The sequence below is a fragment of the Dunckerocampus dactyliophorus genome, chromosome 18 (assembly GCF_027744805.1).
Source record: "Dunckerocampus dactyliophorus isolate RoL2022-P2 chromosome 18, RoL_Ddac_1.1, whole genome shotgun sequence".
Taxonomy (NCBI): Eukaryota; Metazoa; Chordata; class Actinopteri; order Syngnathiformes; family Syngnathidae; genus Dunckerocampus; species Dunckerocampus dactyliophorus.
In genome coordinates, this window is record NC_072836.1 from 153,189 (window position 1) to 176,924 (window position 23,736).

At 41.1% G+C, this 23,736-nt stretch overlaps 3 protein-coding genes and 1 long non-coding RNA gene across 11 annotated transcripts in view; 2 read left to right on the forward strand and 2 right to left on the reverse strand.

The window, feature by feature from the left end:
• Positions 1 to 8,431, reverse strand: part of nbr1b (NBR1 autophagy cargo receptor b) — a 48,337-nt gene extending 39,906 nt beyond the window's left edge. For 5 of the 8 annotated variants that reach the window (XM_054758571.1, XM_054758569.1, XM_054758566.1 and 2 more), the window contains exons 1-5: positions 8,210 to 8,431; positions 5,975 to 6,037; positions 5,664 to 5,682; positions 2,809 to 2,831; positions 1,941 to 2,129 (exon numbers count right to left, since the gene is read on the reverse strand). In XM_054758571.1, the coding sequence (XP_054614546.1) occupies positions 1,941 to 2,129; positions 2,809 to 2,831; positions 5,664 to 5,682; positions 5,975 to 6,037; positions 8,210 to 8,311 (396 nt within the window). In that variant the 5' untranslated portion in view covers positions 8,312 to 8,431. The remainder of the gene's footprint in view (positions 1 to 1,940; positions 2,130 to 2,808; positions 2,832 to 5,663; positions 5,683 to 5,974; positions 6,038 to 8,209) is intronic. The other 3 variants (XM_054758565.1, XM_054758570.1, XM_054758568.1) reach the window with 1 other exon arrangement.
• Positions 8,432 to 9,299: 868 nt separating this feature from the next.
• aoc2 (amine oxidase copper containing 2) lies at positions 9,300 to 14,236 on the forward strand. Its single transcript, XM_054760625.1, is given in 6 exon segments — positions 9,300 to 10,717; positions 10,720 to 11,103; positions 12,511 to 12,629; positions 12,729 to 12,895; positions 13,531 to 13,663; positions 13,734 to 14,236. Coding segments are annotated over 6 exon segments (2,247 nt in total). The 5' UTR covers positions 9,300 to 9,558; the 3' UTR covers positions 14,019 to 14,236.
• On the reverse strand, positions 13,303 to 23,648 carry LOC129171703 (uncharacterized). The gene is made up of 4 exons (XR_008566821.1): positions 23,494 to 23,648; positions 17,186 to 17,326; positions 17,001 to 17,115; positions 13,303 to 14,859 (listed from the first exon to the last, which is right to left on the reverse strand). It is a non-coding gene; the product is annotated as an uncharacterized LOC129171703 (long non-coding RNA).
• On the forward strand, positions 14,606 to 23,715 carry LOC129171702 (all-trans-retinol 13,14-reductase-like). Its single transcript, XM_054760626.1, has 12 exons — positions 14,606 to 14,904; positions 16,122 to 16,304; positions 16,990 to 17,128; positions 17,219 to 17,321; positions 17,582 to 17,777; positions 17,856 to 18,053; positions 20,442 to 20,561; positions 20,630 to 20,768; positions 21,283 to 21,392; positions 21,983 to 22,149; positions 22,784 to 22,943; positions 23,013 to 23,715. Exons 1-12 carry the CDS (start codon positions 14,751 to 14,753, stop codon positions 23,159 to 23,161), a joined length of 1,818 nt encoding a protein of 605 aa, XP_054616601.1. The 5' UTR covers positions 14,606 to 14,750; the 3' UTR covers positions 23,162 to 23,715.
• Positions 23,716 to 23,736: the final 21 nt, after the last annotated feature.

Genomic DNA, 23,736 nt, shown 5'->3' on the forward strand with positions numbered 1-23,736 from the left:
CTTAAATTAGCATATTTAAGGAACCACCTCAGATTCAATTTTAGATGCTGGCAGAGTAGGTTAATCCCCAAATGCATGAGGCAAGCGTCACTTGAGCAAGGACACTTGGCAAAAAAAATGCAAATAAACTACATCAGAAAAATACACAATTTGAGAATTAGGAGACTTAACATAGAGATAAAAAATTAACAGTCTGAAGTAGAAACCTTCTATCAGAGATTGCAAACCAAGCTTACGCACGAAACCTATCAGGAGGTTTGTGAATTTATTAAATCGGGTTATATGAAGCACCATAGCAAAACCAAAGAAAGGCATAAGAGAAAATTCCAGAAACTTCTATTGGAAAATCGACCACAGCTTGTCGTAAAAACTAAGGAGGGGGGAATCAGACCAATACTAAAGAAAATTGGATCAAAACTCTGTCAAACAGAAGCCTCTCGGAGACAGAGAAGGCAGTATTAACCAAGGGTCTTAACTTCTCAGTGACTCCTAAAACGATACCCACAGTAGACTTTATCACAGCAGCTGAATCGGCCATCAGGAACAATAACCTTTCTAGAACAGAGGCAGGGGACCTTCGTCTGAGAATATCGGCCCTTCTCAGTAGTGCTAAACCACCACCGTCCAATATCACGGTAGGTGAGAGGAAAGCATTAGCGGCTCTGCAGAAAGATGAGAGCATCACCATCTTACCAGCTGATAAGGGCAGATGCACAGTGGTTCTCACATTGGACTATGAAGAAAAAATAAAAAGTATAATTAGTGATTCCAACACATATGAGCAACTTAAAAGGGACCCATCCAGCAGGTATAAGAAAGAAATCATAGACTGTCTCCAAAAGTTAGAGAAGGAAGAACTAATTGACAGACAGATGTATCATAGGTTATACCCTGGGGAGGATACACCATGTATCTATGGCCTTCCAAAAATTCACAAGGAAGGGTTTCCCCCCAGAGCCATTGTCTGTAGCATTGACTTTACCACGTACAATGTAGGTAAATATGTAAAAACAGTCTTATCCCCATTGGTAGGCAACACTAATCATGATATAGAGAACACAAAAGGGTTTGTGGAGAGTATCAAAGACCTCAGATAGGAGCCAGAGGAAACATTGGTGTCCTATGATGTGACTTCACTTTTCACATCTGCCCCCACCTCAGCAGCAGTCTCGGTGGTGAGGAAGAGACTGCTCGAGGACTCAACTCTGCATCGGAGAACAAAACTTAGTGCTGACCACATCTGCCAATTATTGGAAATTTGCCTTAACACTACATATTTTCAGTTTAGAGGGAAATTTTACAGACAAATTCATAGTTGAGCTATAGGCTCACCAGTCTCACCCATAGTGGCAAAACTGTACATGGAAGAGATGGAGAAACAGGCTCTCACATCTCACAAACAGATAGTTTGAAAGAGGAGTAAAGGAAGCTATTTTTGTCAAACAACAGAACCCACCATTGAATCGGAATGGTGGTTTGAGGTTCAATTTGGACCCTGTGTTCAGCAGGTTACTAAGACCAAAACCCACAGCTCTTAGTCTTGCAAATGAGGTGAAGCCAGGGCCGAGCCAGAACAATAGATGCTAACGAGCCAGTATCAGGGTCGTTCATACCCAACTACAGGGAGATACACTTCCCTTTGATCTGAGGTGCTAATGGAAGGAGAGGATTAGACCACAACTCCTCCCAGTCTTAGTGTAAGGAACCAATAGGAAGAGGGCATTGGCACACCAATTCCGCCCACTCTTACTGTATTTAAGGCCTAGGCTACCAGCACTTGTTAGTTCGCTGACGAAGCTCTTTGGATGAGGAGCAAAACATCCGACATCTTCTTCACAGAAGTACAGATGACGTCTCAAGAAGCCTTTCCCTCGTTGGACAACTCCTGTACGACTGAGAGCCTACACAGACGCATTGCTACCAAGAATGTGGATGCTTACCAGGCCTTGCTCTGGCACTGCAGCCTGAACCTTGCGACTGACAACCTGGGCAAGAGTAGGACACTGCTGAGGGGGTCTGAAGCCCCTCTTTGGCTCTGCAACACCAGCCTTGGAGGTGGAGACCCTTGCTGGATGGCCACGTGTCTCGTACACGTTCATGTGGAGTCGATTTCCCTGTCTGGCTGCACTCTGGAAGAAAAAGCAGTTAGTTGGAAACAAAATACTACTCAACTATTGTATACTATCAACTCCAGCTAGCCGCATGTTACAACTATATCAATAGGGTGGGGGTGTGTGCTGAAGGAGGGAGGACCTCGGCTGGGGAGGCAGTTCCCTCAGTGCACATGTGCTTTTGCGGGCCCTGCACTGGTGGGGGCCTTATAGGTGCTAAGGTGGGCTATTATAGCAGTGTTGAAGTTGTCACTTGTGTGATGAAGTGATTGTCAAGGTTGTTTAGAAATTTGAAAAGAGCCACTGCTGCCCCAAAGTGCTGTGCAGGAGTAACAAGCAGTATGCTAGCAGATATTACCATAGGAGGATAAAACAATACAATACAAAGTAGAAATTAAACAAATGCACTTCAGCTTGCTTTAACAGCCAAGTGTCTTTCTAGCCTTGGTTGGAAACTCTCCATGGAAGCAGCAGGTGTAAGGTTCAGGGGGGAGAGTGTTCCAAAGTTTGGGGCCTGCTAGTGCAAATGCTGTGGTTTTCATCCTAGACCACTCTTAGATGATGATCACATGACCTCGCCGCTCTGGCCAGCAGGTGTGAAACATAACGTGAAGAGATTTAAAAAGCAATAATAACATCTTCAAGTCAGTTGTCAAAATAACAGCAGTAGGATAGAAACGTCCTGCGTGCACTTGACCTTCAATGCCTCTTCATACTCCACTGTAACAGAAGCAGAAAGATGAATTTCAAGGTGAAATCTACATGCGTTCTTTCAACACACGAGTCTAAAGCAGGGGTCTCCAATGTCCTTCACCATTTATATCATGCAAGGAAGCAAGGAAGGTAAACGCTCATAATCCTAACCCAAAAAGTAAGCAGTTAACTGTGCCTTGCCTCATGTTGTTTTTAAATGAATACAATATTGCACTTAATAAAGCATACAGAGCCACAACATTTTGGTGGCTGTTTTTTCTATTCTGACTATATTGTGTATTAGAATTTGTTTTCACTTTCAACTTACTGGCAGGGTTTTGAAGGAGATAACAGAGCAGAACAGCCTCTGCTGACCACCACCGTGAGGCACGTCCACTGTACTTCCTATGAATTCATATTTAATATCCACTTCCTGCCATTGAAGTGAGGTATGGTAACTGGAAGCAGCATCATAGGTCGTTATCCACCCTCATCTTTATCTCACAGCACCACAACATAACAGCACAAGCAGCTGCTTTGGCTAACTTCACATCAAATATATCATATTGTTCTTGGACAAAAGGTGTACGTTGACACCGTTTAAGCACCGGCACCATTTTAAAAGTGCCAATTTGGTACCGGTAAGGGAAAATATGTAAACAATACCTGACCTTAGAAAGGGCAGGTGAGCTATTTGTCTTTTATTGCACTTTATTTACAAAGCAAACAATGGGCCTCATTCACGAACATCTTCTTAAAAGTCTTCTTAAGAACTGTACTTAAGAAGGCGTGGGTTGGAAACTGCGCCACATTCACGACACGTTCTTAAGTAGGGATAATCGTTCGCACCGGTGTTCTTAGGTTGATGAATGCCAACTGCGATGCCCGTGCATGTGAGGCCTAATTTGCATAGGTCACCGTCTATTATTTCCTATATAAGGTAAGCTGGAGGCCAAGATGCTAAAGCGCAAGGGCAAGACTGAGGAGCAGCTGGACAACAAACGAAAGAAAAACTTCAATTCTACAGAAATAGAGGTGCTTTTACAAGGAGTGACCGAACACAAGACCACCTTATTTTCAAGTGTATCCACCGGTCATCAGGCCATCCAAAAAGAGTCGGCATGGAGCACCATTGCAGGCAACATAAATGCCGTTTCCACGGAGAAACGCACCATCGCAGAGGTAAAAAAGAAGTGTTTTGACTTAAAATCAGAGTAAAAAAAAAAGATTGCACTGCACCGGAGGGATCTGGAGGAAACGGGAGGTGGGCCATCAATCAGTGCAGGCCCCTCACAGGTGGATGAGAGAATCATCGCCATCATCGGGGAGACATCCGTCAGTGGGGTTCCAAACACCCAGGCCCTGGATACGGATGTGGACTTTTTATTTTTCATATCTGATTCCAAAGCTGGTGAGTCACATTTTGCTATTTTAACAATGTAAATGCCTTTCAAATTTATGCTGTCCTGTCTTTGTTACCAAACTTTGGGGCCTTTGTGGTTCTCTTATAATTCCACACTTCAAATTTAGACTTTTAATTCGGTTTTATTTATTTCTATCTTCACCCCTATAGCTCTTTCATTTGATTTCAGAGGACATAGTAGGATAGAAAACACAGGCGATAACAAAAGAACAAATCCCGACTCAGGCCCGAACCCCGACACGAACCAGGTTTCCGACACAAGTGTCTGCTTCCTCCCGTCACCCCAGAATCATCTCTGATGCTGTACTGGACAGTCAACAACAAATAGCACACTCACTTTCTCAAATTGCCATTACACTCCAAACTATTTCGGAAACTCTAGAAAAAAAAATAAAGTCAAAATACATAGTTTGTGTGTGACAATTTATTTTTTCTGTGGTTACATTTGATTGATTAGACGCTGCCTAATTAATACAGCAGCCCCGTGCTCTGGCTCAAGACGTGGCTGGGGGCTCATGTCGTTATCTGGGGGTGCTACGTGCGCAATAGGCACACCACGTTTCATTGCGATGTTATGCAAGACGCAGCAGGCCATTATGATCCTGCACACCTGCAACAACAGAATCAAATATTTATCCAGTTGACCAAATAAAACATATTTGCAATGGAGAATTCCTGGATTAATGAGAGGCTTCACAAACAAAGAATCTGAATGTTTGCCTCTTATTTTTTTGCCATTCCAAACATAAATAAACTAAAACCTAATGTTAAATACTACAAAACCTACCTTTTCTGGTTTGTAGAGCAGCCTTCCACCTGCAGTGTCCAAACACATCCAGCGTCCCTTGAGTATACCGATGGTGCGCTCCACGCAGGAGCGTGTACGTGTGTGCTTTAGGTTGTACATTTGTTCTTGTGGGGTCTGCGGATTATTCAATTTAAATAGGACTTAATTGGCAGAAAATATTTACATATTCTAATTGTGAAATTCTTTTTTTTTTTTGGATGAATTGGGATTTGAATATATATTTATCCATGGAGTATATTTTAGTTGTTTTGATGATAAATAATTGTTGGGATATTTTATTTGCACTACATTTTTTGGGATCAGGTTGCAAAACCCATCATGAGGGCGATTGTGCATTGAAAGTGCAAGCTGTATTTGTGCGTAAGAGTCCTCCTGAGCGTTCGTGGAATTTGTTCTTAGATCTAAGAACTGTGAATTAAGTACACGTTTCGTGAATGCCAAAAATCTTCGTAAGAAGGCTTTACGAACACATTTGTGCGTAAGAACGTTTCATGAATGATGCCCAAAGTGCTTATTGTTTTTATGCTGTTTTGTGGTCAGTCAGGCATCATGCCTGAATTGAAAAGTGATAAACATGCAAATATGCTGTTGGAGACCCCTGGTGTAAAAACAGCTGCTAGAGTCTTACCTTGACTGTTGATGGACACCTAGCAGAACAACAACAACAAGGTGTTTTGTTACGGGACAGCTCATACCAGCACACACACACACACACACACACACATTCAATGGATGCCAACTCTTCTAACACAAACACTAAGACCAACAAATACTTCATGCTTTTACTGCATGGAAAGCACCAACAACCATATTACCAACAAATACTTCAAAAGGTGACATTCATGCAATAATTCATGTCATGGTAACATTCATGTAATCATTGATACAGTATTTATAGTGCATGTAAATGTAGTGAGTTACTGTTAGAGACTTTGTCACCTCTTCGTTGTCCTCGTCAAAGTAGGTCAACTGAAGGCTGCTCAAGCTAAAGGAGCGCTTCACCTGTGCACATGCGCACACACACACACACACACACACACACACACGAGTGGTAACATTTGTGTGTTTGACAGATGCTGACAATGATGTGATTTAAGTTCCAGAAGACCAAGACCAGTCTGTCCATGTCCACACTAACACCAATATTTGAAAAAAGTATATTTTTATACTGGCCGCACGGTGGTCTAGTGGTTAGCATGTTGGCCACACAGTCATAGTCAGGAGATGGGAAGACCTGGGTTCAATTCTCCCTTGGGCATTTCTGTGTGGAGTTTGCATGTTCTCCCCGTGCATGCGTGGGTTTTCTCCGGGTACTCCTGTTTCCTCCCACATTCCAAAAACATGCATGGTAGCTTCATTGGAGACTCTAAATTGTCCATAGGTGTGAATGTGAGTGTGAATGGTTGTTTGTCTATATGTGCCCTGTGATTGGCTGCCGACCAGTCCAGGGTGTACCCCGCCAGTCGCCCGAAGTCAGCTGGGATAGGCTCCAGCATGCCCCCGCGACCCTCAAAGAGGAGAAGCGGTATAGAAGATGGATGGGTGGATATTTCTATACTTACTTTTGCACTTTTGACCACACACAAACCAAAAAGTAAGTATTGTTGAATATTATAATTAATATAATTAAGTAAAATATCATTGAGCTGAATCACAACTTATGATAACAAATCAAAAAAGCATGTGTGATGAATTAGGACAGAGATGGTGATGGTCAGGTCCAACATCAGCACAAATTCACACAAAGATTTTGTAGAAAGCTGCAAAGAAGCGGGACTCATCCCATTTCTTTCTTTTGGAAAAGTCCAGCATTGCTGCTTATTTTATGCACTGGTAGATTTATCACACACACGTTCAGTATTAAAAATGACCTATGAAGATCAATATAGACCAACATTGCTCAGTGCTTGGTGTGTGTAGCTGTTTGCTCAGTGCTAGGTGAGTGTAGCTGTTAGGTCCGTGATATGCGTGTTTAGCTGTTAGCGCAGTGCTAGGTGAGTGTAGCTGTTAGATCCGTGATATGTGTGTTTAGCTGTTATCTCAGTGCTAGGTGTGTTTAGCTGTGAGCTCAGTGCTCGGTGAGTGTAGCTGTTATCTCAGTGCTAGGTGTGTTTGCTGTTAACTCAGTGCTAGGTGAGTGTAGCTGTTAGGTCCGTGATATGTGTGTTTAGCTGTTAGCTCAGTGCTAGGTGAGTGTAGCTGTTAGGTCCGTGATATGTGTGTTTAGCTGTTATCTCAGGGCTAGGTGTGTTTAGCTGTTAGCTCAGTGCTCGGTGAGTGTTGCTGTTAGGTCCGTGATATGTGTGTTTAGCTGTTAGCTCAGTGCTCGGTGAGTGTAGCTGTTAGGTCCGTGATATGTGTGTTTAGCTGTTATCTCAGTGCTAGGTGTGTTTGCTGTTAACTCAGTGCTAGGTGTGTTTGCTGTTAACTCAGTGCTAGGTGAGTGTAGCTGTTAGGTCCGTGATATGTGTGTTTAGCTGTTAGCTCAGTGCTAGGTGAGTGTAGCTGTTAGGTCCGTGATATGTGTGTTTAGCTGTTATCTCAGGGCTAGGTGTGTTTAGCTGTTAGCTCAGTGCTCGGTGAGTGTTGCTGTTAGGTCCGTGATATGTGTGTTTAGCTGTTAGCTCAGTGCTCGGTGAGTGTAGCTGTTAGGTCCGTGATATGTGTGTTTAGCTGTTAGCTCAGTGCTAGGTGAGTGTAGCTGTTAGGTCCGTGATATGTGTGTTTAGCTGTTATCTCAGGGCTAGGTGTGTTTAGCTGTTAGCTCAGTGCTCGGTGAGTGTTGCTGTTAGGTCCGTGATATGTGTGTTTAGCTGTTATCTCAGTGCTAGGTGTGTTTAGCTGTTACCTCAGTGCTAGGTGTGTTTAGCTATTAGCTCAGTGCTCGGTGAGTGTAGCTGTTAGGTCCGTCATATGTGTGTTTAGCTGTTAGCTCAGTGCTAGGTGTGTTTGCTGTTAGCTCAGTACTAGGTGAGTGTAGCTGTTAGGTACGTGATATGTGTGTTTAGCTGTTAGCTCAGTGCTAGATGTGTTTAGCTGTTAGCTCAGTGCTCGGTGAGTGTAGCTGTTAGGTCCGTGATATGTGTGTTTAGCTGTTAGCTCAGTGCTAGGTGTGTATAGCTGTGTGTAGCTGTTAGCTCAGTGATAGGTGTGTTTTATCATTTATGAGCTTACCATGGCCTCCATCGAGTCCCAGCTCTTGGTCTCGGATCCCGACAGAAGGAAATTCTTGGAATTTCCCCTGAAATTGACCTTGACGTTAATGTATGAATCCATGATGTGTCCACATTAAAACATATTCTTCACAAAACCACCAAGATTGAGTATAATCTCGTCAGTGCGTTGTGTTTACGTCAGCGTCATGGACACGCCTACTCGGCACCTTTGGCCGGAATAACAACAGCCACTGCCATTCAATTCCTTTCAAAATAAACTTCCCTCTCGATAAGTTTTTTAAACATTTCTTTTGCAAAGCACAATGTATGCATGGAATACGGTGCATTTGCTTTTCATAGCACGGTTTTATGGATTGTTTTTTTTAAGAGAGTTCTTTCAGATTTACAGTAAAAAAAATGTAATAAATGTAAAAATGTAAAAAAAAAAAAGTAAAACTCAACGATAAGAAAGGTAAGAGAAGTGCTATAAGTAAAAAAGTAAAAAAAATGGAAGCAATTCAACCTGAAGAGGGCGACATAGTAAAAGTAACATTCACTAAAATAAAATCTGTATTTGATACATTACATGACTAGATGACTTTTATGGCACATTCCAAGTGCTGAGGACCAATTACTGATTGGAGTTACTGTGGTGATGAATCCTGGTGCACCTTTTCAAACTTTGGGTACACAAAATGCATCCAAAAGCATTGTGCAGTGAAACGTGTAGTAGTGTGTAGTGTTGTGTAATGTGTCGTAGTAACCGTTGTTGGTATCAGCCACCTGAAATGTTTTACTAAACGCTTGTTTCATCCACTAAGTAACTTGACTGCAGGCCAACTTATTCATGTCAACATTCATGTTTACGAAGCTTGACTTCAAACACGTTTGTCTGTGTGTGTGTGTGCGTGAGCTCCCCCACCATGGTTTTACTTTTTGAGGTTAGCTTCCATTGGCGTAGATAAACATCTCCAAATGCTTGTGTGTGTGTGTGTGTGTGTGTGTGTGCACATATGGCCATGTGTGGGGGAGGCCCGTAGTGGGTCGCTCCCACACGCTCCCACACGCTCGTACACATACCAGAACCAGGAGGTTACGACAGAGTTCTTAGAATGTCTTATTCAGCCTTTCTGTGGTGTTGCGCAATCATTCTTGATGGACTTCGCTGGTATTCATCATGTCCTACTAAGGTTGAGTCTTCAAGGAGTGTGAGTCCACTCAGATGTGGGACTGGTTCTGGCAATCATAGTATCCCCAAGGCAGGAAGAAGCGGGGGAGTGGGTGGGGTGGGGGCCATCCCAGAAAGCTTACATTTTTTACATCTTCTCACTACTGGACTCAGTCTCCGTGTGAGGACAAAAGCATAAGATGAACTCCCTGGTGAAATGGACACTTCTTGTCTCGGTCCTGGTCTCAGTTCTAGTCAACATGATATTGATCGGCATAGTCTCCAGCAGGGCGCCCGCGTGTTCCACTCAGCGCGTTCATCCTCTCAAAGGCAAACATGACGAGCGCAGCCGCGTGTTCGCAGATGTCACTCTGGAGGAGTACCTGCAGGTCCAGCAGTACATGGTCCAGCAGAAGGACTTGGACATCAGCACCAAGCAACTCACCAAGCCGTCTGATAACTTCCTGTTCTTAATCGAGCTGTCTCTGCCCAGGAAAGTCGACGTGTTGGCCTACTTGGACGGGGCGGGTCCTGAGCCGGTGCGTGAAGCCACCGTGGTGGTCTTCTACGGATCCAGGGGCCACATTAAGGAGTATGTGGTGGGGCCCCTGCCTAAGCCTAGGTACCACAAGGACGTCACCAGGAAGAAGTACAAAACGGAGCTGCCGATCAACGCGCGCACTGCGACCATCGGGGAGTACCACTTTCTGACTAAGTTTCTGAAAGAGCAGCTGGCAAAGATGGAGGACGTCGTTAAGGAGAGCTTCGGCAACAAAACACTTAACCCGTTTGAGCAAATGCCCCGCGGAGTCCGATCCGGAGACAGAAAAACATGGGTATCATTGTTCAGGAACTTCAGCGGCATGTACATCCACCCTGTAGGTTTGGAGATACTCATCAACCACGAGAGCCTAAACGCCTCCTGCTGGACGGTAGAGAAACTTCTGTACAACGGCCAGTACTTTGACACCGTGGAAGAACTCAGGCAGAAATACGCGGCGGGTTCTGTGAAAAGAATCGTTTACAAGGAGGCCGTCGATTATGACTCGCTGAAACCCAAGAAGAAACCTCTGCAGCTCAGCCCCATGCAGTTTTACGTAGAAGGGAAACGCTTCAGCATCAGTGACAACCACGTCCTCTACCTGAACTGGAGCTTTGCTTTCGGACTGAGTTCCCTCACCGGCATGCGGGTCTTTGACGTGCGCTTTAAGGGAGAGAGAATCGTGTACGAGCTGAGCGTGCAAGAAGCCATGTCTGTGTACGGCTCGGTGACGCCTGGGATGATCCTCACCAAGTTTTTGGACTCCAGCATCGGAATCGGGCGCTTTGCACATGAACTGGTCCGTGGCACCGATTGCCCCACCAAGCCACTTATGTGGACACGTACCGCTACATAGATGTCTCCGCCCCCGTTAGGTTCAGGAATTCTATCTGCATTTTTGAGCACAACTTTGGTCAGCCGCTACGCAGGCACTTCTCTGACTTTTTCAGTAACGGTTATGGCGGCATGGTCAACAGCGCCCTGGTGTTCCGGACCATCACGGCAATCGGGAACTATGACTACCTGTGGGATTTCATCTTCTACCAAAGTGGGTCTGTAGGAGCAAAGGTGCACGCCACAGGATACATCTCGTCTTCGTATTTGGTGGATGGCAGTCTGAAACACGGCCACCAGGTGGCGGAAAAGGTCCTGGGGAACATCCACACGCACTTAATCAACTTTAAGGTGGATCTGGACGTGTTGGGTGAGGAGCACGTTCCTTTTGTTCTTACCAGAAACTTAGTCAAGTATACACACACACACACACTTGTGGTGCTTTCCACATGAAAAATGCTCAAGTCCGCTTTGTCTAAGAAATATTTCACGTGCCGTATAGTCTTCTTCATACGTTTCTTCATTGTCAGAGTTGGTAGTAAACCTGGTTGGAAACAACATGAATTGACATCATTAATGATGAAAACATTAAGAATAATGACAACTCAATGACAACATCTTTAAATGAGAAACGATAATTGAGGCCCCCGAGTGGCCACGCCCTAAACATCCGCTTCGGTCTTCATCTTCTTCTTACTCTTCATCTGGCCATCACAGACACGATGCTACACTTACAATGAATGTTCATGTTCATGTTCATATTTATGTTCATATTGATATTATGTTCATATTCATATTCGTGTTCATATTTATATTCATGTTCATATTTATATTCTTGTTCATATTTATGTTCATATTCATATTTATATTCATATTTATGTTCATGTTCATTTTTATATTTATGTTCAAGTTCATGTTCATGTTTATGTTCATATTTATATTCATATTTATGTTGATATTGATATTTATGTTCATATTCATGTTCATATTTATATTGTTGTTCATATTCATGTTCATATTCATATTTATATTCTTGTTCAAATTTATTGTCATATTCATATTTATATTCATATTTATGTTCATGTTCATATTTATGTTCATGTTCATATTTATATTTATGTTCAAGTTCATGTTCATGTTTATGTTCATATTTATGTTCATATTTATGTTGATATTGATATTTATGTTCATATTCATGTTCATATTTATATTCTTGTTCATATTCATGTTCATATTCATATTTATATTCTTGTTCATATTTATTGTCATATTCATATTTATATTCATATTTATGTTCATGTTCATATTTATATTAATGTTCATGTTTATATTCTTGTTCATATTCATGTTCATATTCATATTTATATTGTTTTTCATTTTTATGTTCATATTCATATTTATATTCATGTTCATATTCATATTTATATTCATGTTCATATTCATATTCATCTTTATGTTCATATTCATATTAATATGAATATTTATATTCATATTTATGCTCATATTCATATTTATATTCATGTTCATATTCATACATAAATCACGTCTACTTACAACACCACTACTGCAAATTCTATGACAAACTGTGGTATGGTCACACGATCTGTACCACAAATGCATATACTAGCAACACGTGGTACCATCTGTACAGTGGATTTGTTTTGTCCGCGTCTGTGGAAGTAAGAGCACCCCCTACTGGAGAGAACTGGATATCTGGCGCATGATACAATAGATACTTAATTAAAATACTCCAATATTTGCTGTTGTTTGATTCCAGGAGTGAAAAACGTCTTCCAGACCAAAGATATGGAGTTTGTGAACGTGACGGTCCCATGGATGTCAGGGCGCTACGCCATGGTTCCTCAGCTGGTGGAGAAGCAAGTGAAATCAGAACAGGTAAGCTTGATCTTCATGAGCTTTATGATGTGGGAAGCACTTTCACACCCAATCTGTATTATTTTAAATGTAAATGAAGTGATGATGTCATCCCTGCAGGGAGCGGCTCTGCGTCATGATGCCAAAACTCCTCGCTACTTCCACATAGCCAGCAACAAAACCAACGCCTGGGGCCATCAGCGTTCCTACAGACTCCAAGTACTCAGCTTCATTGGAGACCACCTCCCTGAGAGCCAGGCAGAAGAGAGAGCCATGTCCTGGGCCAGGTGCGACCAAACTACATCCTAGCGACTAAACCACTCACGTGACACACAAACACGGGGCTGTGCTATACTTCTGCCTTCTTCTGCTTCAGCTAGATGGATTTTAACATAACATTTAACATCATATCTTCATTTAAATATCATTTAACATAACATTTAACATCATATCTTGTTTTAATATCATTTAACATAACATTTAACATCATATCTTCATTTTAATATCATTTAACATAACATTTAACATCATATCTTGTTTTAATATTATTTAACATAACATTTAACATCATATCTTCATTTTAATATCGTTTAACATAACATTTAACATATCTTGTTTTAATATCATTTAACATAAAATTTAACATCATATCTTCATTTAAATATCATTTAACATAACAATTATCATCATATCTTGTTTTAATATCATTTAACATAACATTTAACATCATATCTTCATTTTAATATCATTTAACATAACATTTAACATCATATCTTGTTTTAATATCATTTAACATAACATTTAACATCATATCTTCATTTTAATATCGTTTAACATAACATTTATCATTGGGTCTGTGCCTCTGTACGCGTGTGTGTGTGTGTGTGTGTGTGTGTGTGTGTGTGTGTGTGTGTGTGTGTAGGTATAAGGTTGCTATCACCAAGCACAAGGACTTGGAGCAGACCAGCAGTAGTTTGTACAATCAGAACAACATATGGAAGGCAGCAGTTGACTTTAGCTCGTACATCCAAGACAATGAGAGCATTGAGAATGAGGTGAAGGTGAAAAGTACACCTGGCAACACCAAATACAAGGTATTGGAGATGACTGTTTGTGTATTTCCAGGATCTGGTTGCTTGGGTCACCACCGGATTCCTCCACATTCCTCATGCCGAGGACATCCCCAACACCGTGACTGTGGGGAATGGGGGCGGGGTTCTGCTGCGCCCCCATAACTACTTTGACGAGGATCCTTCCATTCACTCTGCGGACGGGGTGTACATCAAGCCGGGCAGTGAGGAAAGCTGTGAAAACAACAGGATGGCTTGCTTGGCCCGAGAGACCTGCAGTCCTCTGCTGGAAGCTTTCACCTTCCACGGCTTTGAGGGAGTCATGAAGTTCCACGACTAGACCTCTAGACGTCCAGATTCCTCCACTCTCTCTCTTGCATTGACTCACTTAGCTCTCCCTTACTACTTTGCACCCCGAAACCACACTCTGTCTAAATCATGACCAACTCAAGCAGCCCCACCCTATGCATACATACATATACATACAGCGTATATACCGTATATATTAGGGGTGTCACAAGATTCAAATGTGACAAGATTTCTATGCTAATCAATAAATGAATGAGTCACACAAGAAGTGGATAATCAATATGTTGCCATGTGCATTCTTCCCAGTTCTTCCCATATAGTCCTGGTGCACAAATATGATGGATGTACTGCATAGTCATATTGAAGTATTCAGGATGATATTACATGACCCAAATGTAATGTTGAGTTGTGAATATTTGCTATGAGTGTAATGAAACGTCATGTGCTCATCCCGGCACGAGTAAGCAAGCATCTTAGCAGAGAAGACTGTTTGTCTTTGTTTAACCTTTAACGTAGCGTTAAAGGTCTGCTCGAAAAAGTAGCCTAAGGTAGTAGTGGAGTAGTGAGTACTGCTTGTACTTGCTAATGTGATTATCAGTGGCTAAACAAGTACTTCTGTGTGTTCTCCGTCACACCATCATTGCCAACATGTCATGAGTTTTGAAGTATTTCTACCCATACCCAGCACTCATCACGTCTTCACTATATAACGCGCTGCCGTCCATCACGTACTTTCCTTTATTCAGCTGGTCCAGGCTGGACGATGTGGTGGTGGCTGCTTGCTGTGGTGTTTGTGGGGCTGGTGATCACCTTCCTGACCTTCGGGCGGCGCTACAAGGTGTTCAGTGAGAAGAACGTCAGGCCTCCAGGAGCTTTGGAGAACGACGACAAAAAGAGGGATGACAGGCTGAAGAGAGGTAAGATCACCTTTACCTGCACAAAGTACACATGACCCACCCCCAAACCTCATTGGAATAACTTTACTATCTACAATGCTTTTACTTTGAAGGTTTTACCTGCGCCATGATGTCCATAGCTAGCCGTGTCACTGAACATGCATGCGTTTAACAAATACAGCCTCCTCCGTTGTTTGGGAACACTTCCACTTCCTGAAAGATACTAAGAAATAAATCATTCACGTTCACCAGAGTCTTCCTGTTACGCTTGTCTGCATCCTCCATGCTTGAGTAAAAGCTAAGCTAATCATCCAAGGGTGTCCAAGTGTGGTCTGGGGGCCATTTTAATAACACAGCTCCTTTTTTATTGCCCTCGGCATATTGGAAGCATCCATCCATCCATCCATTTTTTATGTCGCTTATCGCTTATGCCGCTTAGGGTCACGGGCGTATGCTGGAGCCTATCCCAGCTGACTTTGGGCGACAGGCGGGGTACACCCTGGACTGGTGTCCAGCCAATGGCAGGGCACATATAGACAACCAATCACATTCATACCTATGGACAATTTAGAGTCTCCAATGAAGCTAACATTCACGTTTTTGGAATGTGGGATAAAAGAATAAATGGTGACTGAATGATATACAGTATTACTCGAAATAGCCTAACGCTAAGATGTTTTATTGTGATAGTCGGATTACTTTTCATGCACTAAACAAATCTTATTTATCTACACTACAGTATATCTATATTTTTATCGGACGAGTGTGATTATTGGAGAATGACTTAACACTTTTTTGTGTTTCATTTAAAAATCATGAAAATAGTTTCCATAAAAGCTGTTTTGTATTTGTTTTCCAAAATAAAAAAGTGTGCCGTTAAAAGCAAAGTAGGCAGCAATGAAAGCGTTTTGATGCGTATGTTTTGTATTTGGGGCTGCGTAGCTTATGTACGTCTGCAGAACGCAGGAAGTTGGAATGCTGTTTTCTTCTTTTGTGTTTGTCAGTAAACATTTCTATTTTTTTACAGGTACATATGCTTTTTAAAAATATACTTTAAAAAACCCTTTGTACGGAAACATGTCACTATAATTGACACATCACTTTCTCTCATCAATTTCTCTGACATTTAGATCATTTCTAGTCTTAGTTGGAGTTGTGAGAGGAGCGATGGCATGAATGAATGAATCCTACAAATAACGATTAGGATTATGAGTACTTCCTGTCCCCCCCCCCCAAAGGTTTTCGCATCGATCGTGTTCCTCAGGGTTTGGATGCTGTGGTTATTGGCAGCGGGATGGGAGGTTTGACAGCAGCAGCGCTGTTGTCCAAAGCTGGAAAGAAGGTTCTGGTTCTGGAGCAACATGATCAGGCTGGTGGATGCACGCACACCTTTCAAAATAAAGGATTTGAGTTTGATGTGGGTATGTCACTTCCTCAAGTCTTTTTTAGCAAAAACGTGATCCAGAAGTTGGTTGATTTATTGACTGATTGAACTGAAAGATCAATTCATACAGTTGATAAACGTGTGCTTGTTAAATCCCTCCAAATAATCTTCCATTTCTCTCTTTTCCCAAGCGTAAATGAGATAATATGAATGTAAAAGTACTTCAGATGTGTATTATTCCATCTCAGGAAACGTCTTCATGTTTCTAGAAGTTTCCAAAGCCAAGATGACGCATTGAAGTAACAGGAGTGAGTCTTTAGCATCAATAAGTATCATCAATACATGAACTAAAGTACCAAGTGTAGACCACATGTGTCAAACTGGTGCCCTGGAGGGCCGAGACGCTGCAGGTTCTCTCTCCAACCAGTTTCTTCAGCAGGTGATTTAATTGATGAGCTCCTTCCCTCAAACTGAAGGTGTTGATCATTAAAATCACCTGCTTTAGTGACTGGCTGGAAAGAAAACCTACAGTGTCTCGGCCCTCCTCGGCACGAGTTTGACACCCCTGGTGTAGAGTATCAGTACCAAGTACTCAGTAGAGTACAAACACACCTGCATCTCGTCATCAGATCAATCCATTCTTTTGATATTGCATCATCCATATTGATCATAGCTGTTATAGATATAATAATGATATTAATACTGATGGCGGTTGATGTCAGGCATTCATTACCTGGGCCAGCTTCATGAGAACAGCCTGCTGAGGGTTGCGTTGGATCAGATCACAGAAGGCCAGCTGCAGTTTCATCGACTGGAGCAACACTTTGATACTCTGCTTTTGGGCCCGCCTGGACAGCATAGGTTAGAAGATGAAGTACTGTATTTGTTATTTCCATTTGCTGACTTGACCTTACATACCACATGTTCTATTTTCCACTTTCCACCGCTCAGAGAGTATCACATCCATGCTGGAAAGACTGAAATGGCAGCCAGCCTGAAGAAACAGTTCCCAGGGGAGGAGGACGCCATTGACGAGTTTTTTCGCTTGATGAAGGTACACTAGAAGAAGTAAACTGTCACTAGAGGTGGCTCGGCTGACCTGATATACCATATACACACTTTGTATATCCACTATCTTGTGTGTATACAGTAGAGTGTATATCCACTCTGTCGTGTATATACAGTGTATAGAGCGTATATATGGTACATCCACTGTGTATATAGTGTATATCCACTCTGTCGTGTATATACACTCTGTATATATACTCATAATGTACATAGAGTGTATAGCGTACTTGATGTGCTCTCTTGCAGTTAGCCTCACAAAGGACGCCACTGATTGCCTGTTTGAAGATGATTCCTTATTGGCTAGTCAATTTCCTGATTTGGACTGGCCTATTGGATCGCATATCTACCGTCTTCCGCCTAGCGACAACAAACCACTCCGAAATCATGTCCTGTCTCACAGACAACAAGGACCTACAAGCTCTATCTGCCTACCTTTTCTATGGTGATATATGGTGACATGTACTAGTCTATTTTATATTTCATAGATCAAGCAAAAACTTCTATGCTTGTTTTCTTGAAGGTGTGCCCCCTAAACAGTCCAGCTTTCTCATCAATGCACTTCTTGTCCATCATTACAAACGTGGCGCATACTACCCACGAGGGGGCGCCAGTGAATTTGCCTTCCATATCATCCCAGTCATCCAGCAAACAGGGGGCGCTGTCTTGGTCAGAGCTCCCGTGCAGCGTGTTCTGCTAAACCAGCAAGGGAACGCTTGTGGTGAGAAAAGATATATTGAGCATATAGTTATCTTATATAGTCATCCTATATTTATCACATATTCATCTTATATTCATCTTATATTCATCCAATATTTATCATATATTTATCATATATTCATCTTATATTCATCATATATTGATCATATATTTATCTTGTATATTCATCCTATATTTATCATATATTATTATTATCATATATTCAGCATGGCCGCACGGTGGTCTAGTGGTTAGCACGTTGGCCAACACAGTAACAGCTTGGAGATCGGGAAGACCTTGGTTCGATTCTCCCCTGGGCATTTCTGTGTGAAGTTTGCTCCCAGTTTCCTCCCACATTCCAAAAACATGCATGTTAGGTTAATTGGTGACTCTAAATTGTCCGTAGGTATGAATGTGAGTGTGAATGGTTGTTTGTCTATATGTGCCCTGCGATTGGCTGGCGACCAGTCTAGGGCATACCCCGCCTGTCCAGAGTCAGCTGGGATAGGCTCCAGCATGCCACCGTGACCCTAATGAGGAAGAAGCGGTATAGAAAATGGATGGATATATTCAGCATATATTTATCTTATATATTCATCCTATATTTATCCTATTTTTAATCTTATATATTCATCTTATATTCATCCTATATTTACCATATATTCAGCATATATTTATCTTATATTTATCATATATTTATCTTATATATTCATCTTATATTCATCCTATACTTATCACATTCATCCTATATTTATCATATATTCATCCTATATTTATCACATATTCATTCTATATTTATCTTATATTCATCCTATATTTATCACATATTCATCCTATATTTATCTTATATTTATCATATATTCAGCATATATTTCTTATATATTCATCCTATATTTATCATATATTCATCCTATATTTATCTTATATATTCATCCAATATTTATCATATATTCATTGTATATTTATCTTATATATTCATCTTATATTCATCCTATAGCATATATTCATCATATATTTATCTTATATATTCATCTTATATTTATCTTATATATTCATCTTATATTCATCATATATTTATCTTATATATTCATCTTATATTTATCTTATATATTCATCTTATATTCATCATATATTTATCTTATATATTCATCTTATCGTCATCTTCTTTTGGCTTTTCCCTTCAGGGGTCGCCACAGCGAATCAATTGCGTCCATCTAACCCTGTCTTCTGCATATATTTATCTTATATATTTATCTTATATTCATCCTATATTTATCATATATTTATCTTATACTGTATATTCATCTTATATTCATCCTATATTTATCATATATTCAGCATATATTTATCATATATTCAGCATATATTTATCTTATATATTCATCTTATATTCATCCTATATTTATCATATATTCATCATATATTTATCTTATATGTTCATCCTATATTTATCTTATATATTCATCTTATATTCAGCATATATTCATCTTGTATTCATCCTATATTTATCATATATTCAGCATATACAGTATTTATCTTATATATTCATCTTATATTCATCCTATATTTATTATATATTCAGCATATATTTATCTTATATTTATCATATATTTATCTTATATATTCATCTTATATTCAGCATATATTCATCTTGTATTCATCCTATATTTATCATATATTCAGCATATACAGTATTTATCTTATATATTCATCTTATATTCATCCTATATTTATTATATATTCAGCATATATTTATCTTATATATTCATCTTATATTAATCCTATATTTATCATATATTAATCCTATATTTATCTTATATATTCATCTTATGTTCATCCTATATTTATCATATTTTCATCATATATTTATCTTATATATTCATCTTGTATTCATCCTATATCATATATTCAGCATATATTCATCCTATATTTATCATATCTTCATCGTATATTCATCTTATATTTATCCTACATATTTATCACATATTCATCAAGTATTGATCCTATATTCATCCTCTGATATCCAACAGCGTTTCTCCACTTGCCATCTCCTTCATAGGCGTGTGATGTTTGTGAACAAGTTGATGCTTTTGAACACCTTTTCAGTGAAGGATGACAAATGATTTAAGAATAGAAGCTAAAGGAAGGAATCGTTCGTATATGCGACTGGGAATTGATGTACTGTATGTATTATGATGCTGTCTATTAGCACGTATTTATTAGTTATTACTGACTTGGTGTGAAGCAGATGTCTTTTATACAAGAAAAACAAACCTATTTTTGGAGAAAACAAGTCTAAAGCTAATTTAAAAAAAGATATCTTTTGAGGAAAAACCTGCAAATGTTGTGTTTGGTGAATACGCAGGGATCCAGTGTGTATCTCTGGTTGTGTCTTTGTGTTTGCTTCCAGGTGTGACAGTGCTGAAAGGTCAGGAGGAGATTGAGATCTTTGCTCCTGCTGTCATCTCCAATGCAGGAATCTTCAACACCTTCCAGAAGTTTTTGCCGCAGCACATCCAAGAAAAAGCAGGTGACGCACGTGCGTGCACTTCCTCTTTGCTTCCTTTTCCACTTCTGAGCCTTGGACTTTGTGGCTAGAGATCCGGTCCTTGTTGAGTATGGTTCGCCACGGCATGGGTTCCTTCTTGGTCTTTGTTGGTCTGGACGGAACCAAAGAAGAGCTGGGAGTTGTTTCCACCAATTTCTGGATGTATAAAGACAACGACCTTGACTCACTGTAAGTTCCATGTCTTTTGAGCCTTTTCACACTTTCTGAGTTCCATATGTGACATTATTAATAAATGAATAAAATCATGTACACTTGCATCACGTACAAACTAAAAAACATCTTATGTGTCATATTCATGTCATACGTGACATTGTTACGAAATAAATGTCAACTCCATCAGCAAAAGGTCCATCTTGGTGTATGTTGAGCTTGTTCTTCCACTTGGGGCTTGGTGTAAATCTGCACTGCGTCACATTGACAAGTGTTTTGGTAACCTGGTGAGCGAGTGTAAATATTAGCGGTGCTGCTCTCCATCACTGGAAATATACAGTACAAACACGATTTCTAATAACTCACGTATTGCTACGTTCCAAGTGTGTCAAGTCATATCGTGTACGTATGAAAAGAAAGCACATGTACAGGATGCCTGAGGGGTTGTCTATTAGCTTGCAACATGATATTACATGTATACAGGTGACAGAATCATGACTTATGAATGAAAATAAGTTGTGTGTGTGTGAAGGATGGAAGAGTACTCTTCACGGAGCAGAGAACAGGTATTGGGGAACATTCCCATGATGTTCATCACCTTTCCATCCGCCAAAGATCCCACAGCCAGCGTTCGACACCCAGGTAACACACACACACACACACACACACACACACAAATATGGCTGATAACCCACACATCCATACAAGATACACACACATACTGCCATTGTTCCACCACATCCTTTTTAGATATAGAAAGACTCTCAATAATCCACAACATCAAAAGTAAAGCTGTGTCAATTGATGGGTGGGATTGCTCCTCCGCATGCCAATCAAAGATAAACGTTAAACGTGCACCGCTAGAAGTCAACTCAACCAAAATAAGACTACGTAGTGGAATCAGATGATAATGTACAGTATAGACATGAAATAATCATGAGAACGTTTAACGTCAAGCTAGCAGGAGGGTTTGGAGGGGGAGGAGTGAGCCATGTGACATTTTTGTGGGCGTGTCGGTGACTTATCTTGGCCATTGGCTGGTGGGTCTGAAACGGAACCCTTGTGGAAAAGTGGATGGGAATACGATTTGAGCTGCCAACATTTAAGCTGTAACACAAACGGGAAATTCAAGTTGTTGCTTTCAAAAAGGAGCAAAGTGGAACGTTTCAAACAAGAAATGTTTGCTATGTGGGGAAAAAAATGCTGTTTGCGCTGTGTTGTTTCTGATTCAGGCAAGTCCTGCATGACTTTACTCACTATGGCTCGCTATGAGTGGTTTGAGGAGTGGGAGGGGACAAAGCTGGGCAAGAGGGGGCAGGACTACCTGGATCTGAAACACGCCATGTCTCAAGAACTGCTGGACTGGGCCCTGACCATCTTCCCCCACCTGAAAGACAAGGTGTGTGTTTGCCTTTCTCTGTTCAAGTGTACCTTACATCAGTCTTTGGCTTTTTAGAGGCAGTGAACCCCCCCAATATTTAGTCATATAATACATTCATATTCGCGACTGGCTGCTATCCAATGAGGATTGAGAGGCGGTGCCTTGGTGAGGTAATGCATGAGGGCGCTGTACACCACAAATACAACTTTAGGTCCTTCTAATCTGCCTCAGCAGTTGTGTGGGCTTGTGATGCAGTTGATCAAGCACAGGCACCTGTACAGGTGACAAGGTCTGCCCCTCAGCTTCTCATCCTCACCTCCGGGGATTTAAGATCCATGCAGGATGTCAACAATAAAACACCGAGGATGTGTCACTGATCACTTGGACTGCTTGGGGATCAGTACCGTTGCTGCGATCAGAAGCGTTGTTGCCATCAGTAACGTTGTAATCAGTACCATTGCTGCGATCAGTAACGTTGTTGCAATCAATCAGTACCACTGCTGCCATCAGTAGCGTTGCTGCGATAAGTAGCGTTGCTGCCATCAGTAGTGTTGTTGCGATCGGTAACATTGTGATCAGTAGTGTCACCAATGATGTTCGTGATTGGCGTCACTATTTTGATGAACATGGCAAGTGTTTGTTTTGTGTTCAGGTGGTCATGGTGGACGCTGCCACCCCGCTGACTAACGTCCACTACCTGGGTGCCCCAAGAGGTGAAATGTACGGTGCTGAACACAACCTGGAGCGCTTCACCCCACAAACGGTGGCAAGGACCAGATCCCAAACACCAGTTGGTGGTCTCTACTTAACAGGTAGTCCAGACATAGCACTATGAAATACTCGATGCTGGTAATACTACAGCATATGTATCGTACACGCAGGTCAGGATGTGTTCTGTAACGGCATGGCTGGAGCTTTGCACGGTGGAATACTCTGTGCGTCGGCCGTCCTCAATCAGATCCTCTACGTCGACCTACTAGCCCTCAAGACCCGCATGAAAAGAAAACGTGCCAATCATAAACTTGCCTGAATTGGATTTGCCTCATAAATCCTCAAACAACAAATACTCCACATAAACACACCTGTTTATTACCTGGGATGCGCAGTAAACACATTGCCTTGATCAAATATCTTCAAACGTGTCTGCCTTCATTGCTGAGATGGTCCTTGTGAAAGGAGTTGTTATGTTTTGCTCTTATTTGTTGTAGCGCTGCCCCAGGATGCAAAGACACATCAAAAAAGATCTTTATTGTCCAAAACTCAGCTCACTAAGATCGACACGGCTCACCAAGGCTAACACAACAAAATCTAAAAATACAAAAGCTCAAAGCAAAGTAGAAGTAGCGAATGGCATCAACTCACCACTGAAATGACGTACAATATTCCCAGCAGACATCATGTCCAGTCTGGTTCCAGGGACGATGACGTGCTGAGTGCTCACCAGGGACCAAGCACATGCTGTGGCGCTCTTAGAGGCGATTCGATCGTGAGAGAAGACATTTGACCTATTTTAACCTAATTTGTCTATTGAGATGGCTCTAATCATATAACATCAAATATTTTTGAAGCTGTTCATTGAGGTTTAAATAAATACATGTAATTAAT

Coding starts and splice junctions, on each gene's coding strand:
- LOC129171702 (XM_054760626.1), top strand. CDS start 14,751: ATGTGGTGGTGGCTGCTTGCTGTGGTGTTTGTGGGGCTGGTGATCACC. Junction 18,054..20,441: donor CCAGCAAGGGAACGCTTGTG/GTGAGAAAAGAT, acceptor GTTTGCTTCCAG/GTGTGACAGTGCTGAAAGGT. Junction 22,944..23,012: donor TGGTGGTCTCTACTTAACAG/GTAGTCCAGACA, acceptor TCGTACACGCAG/GTCAGGATGTGTTCTGTAAC.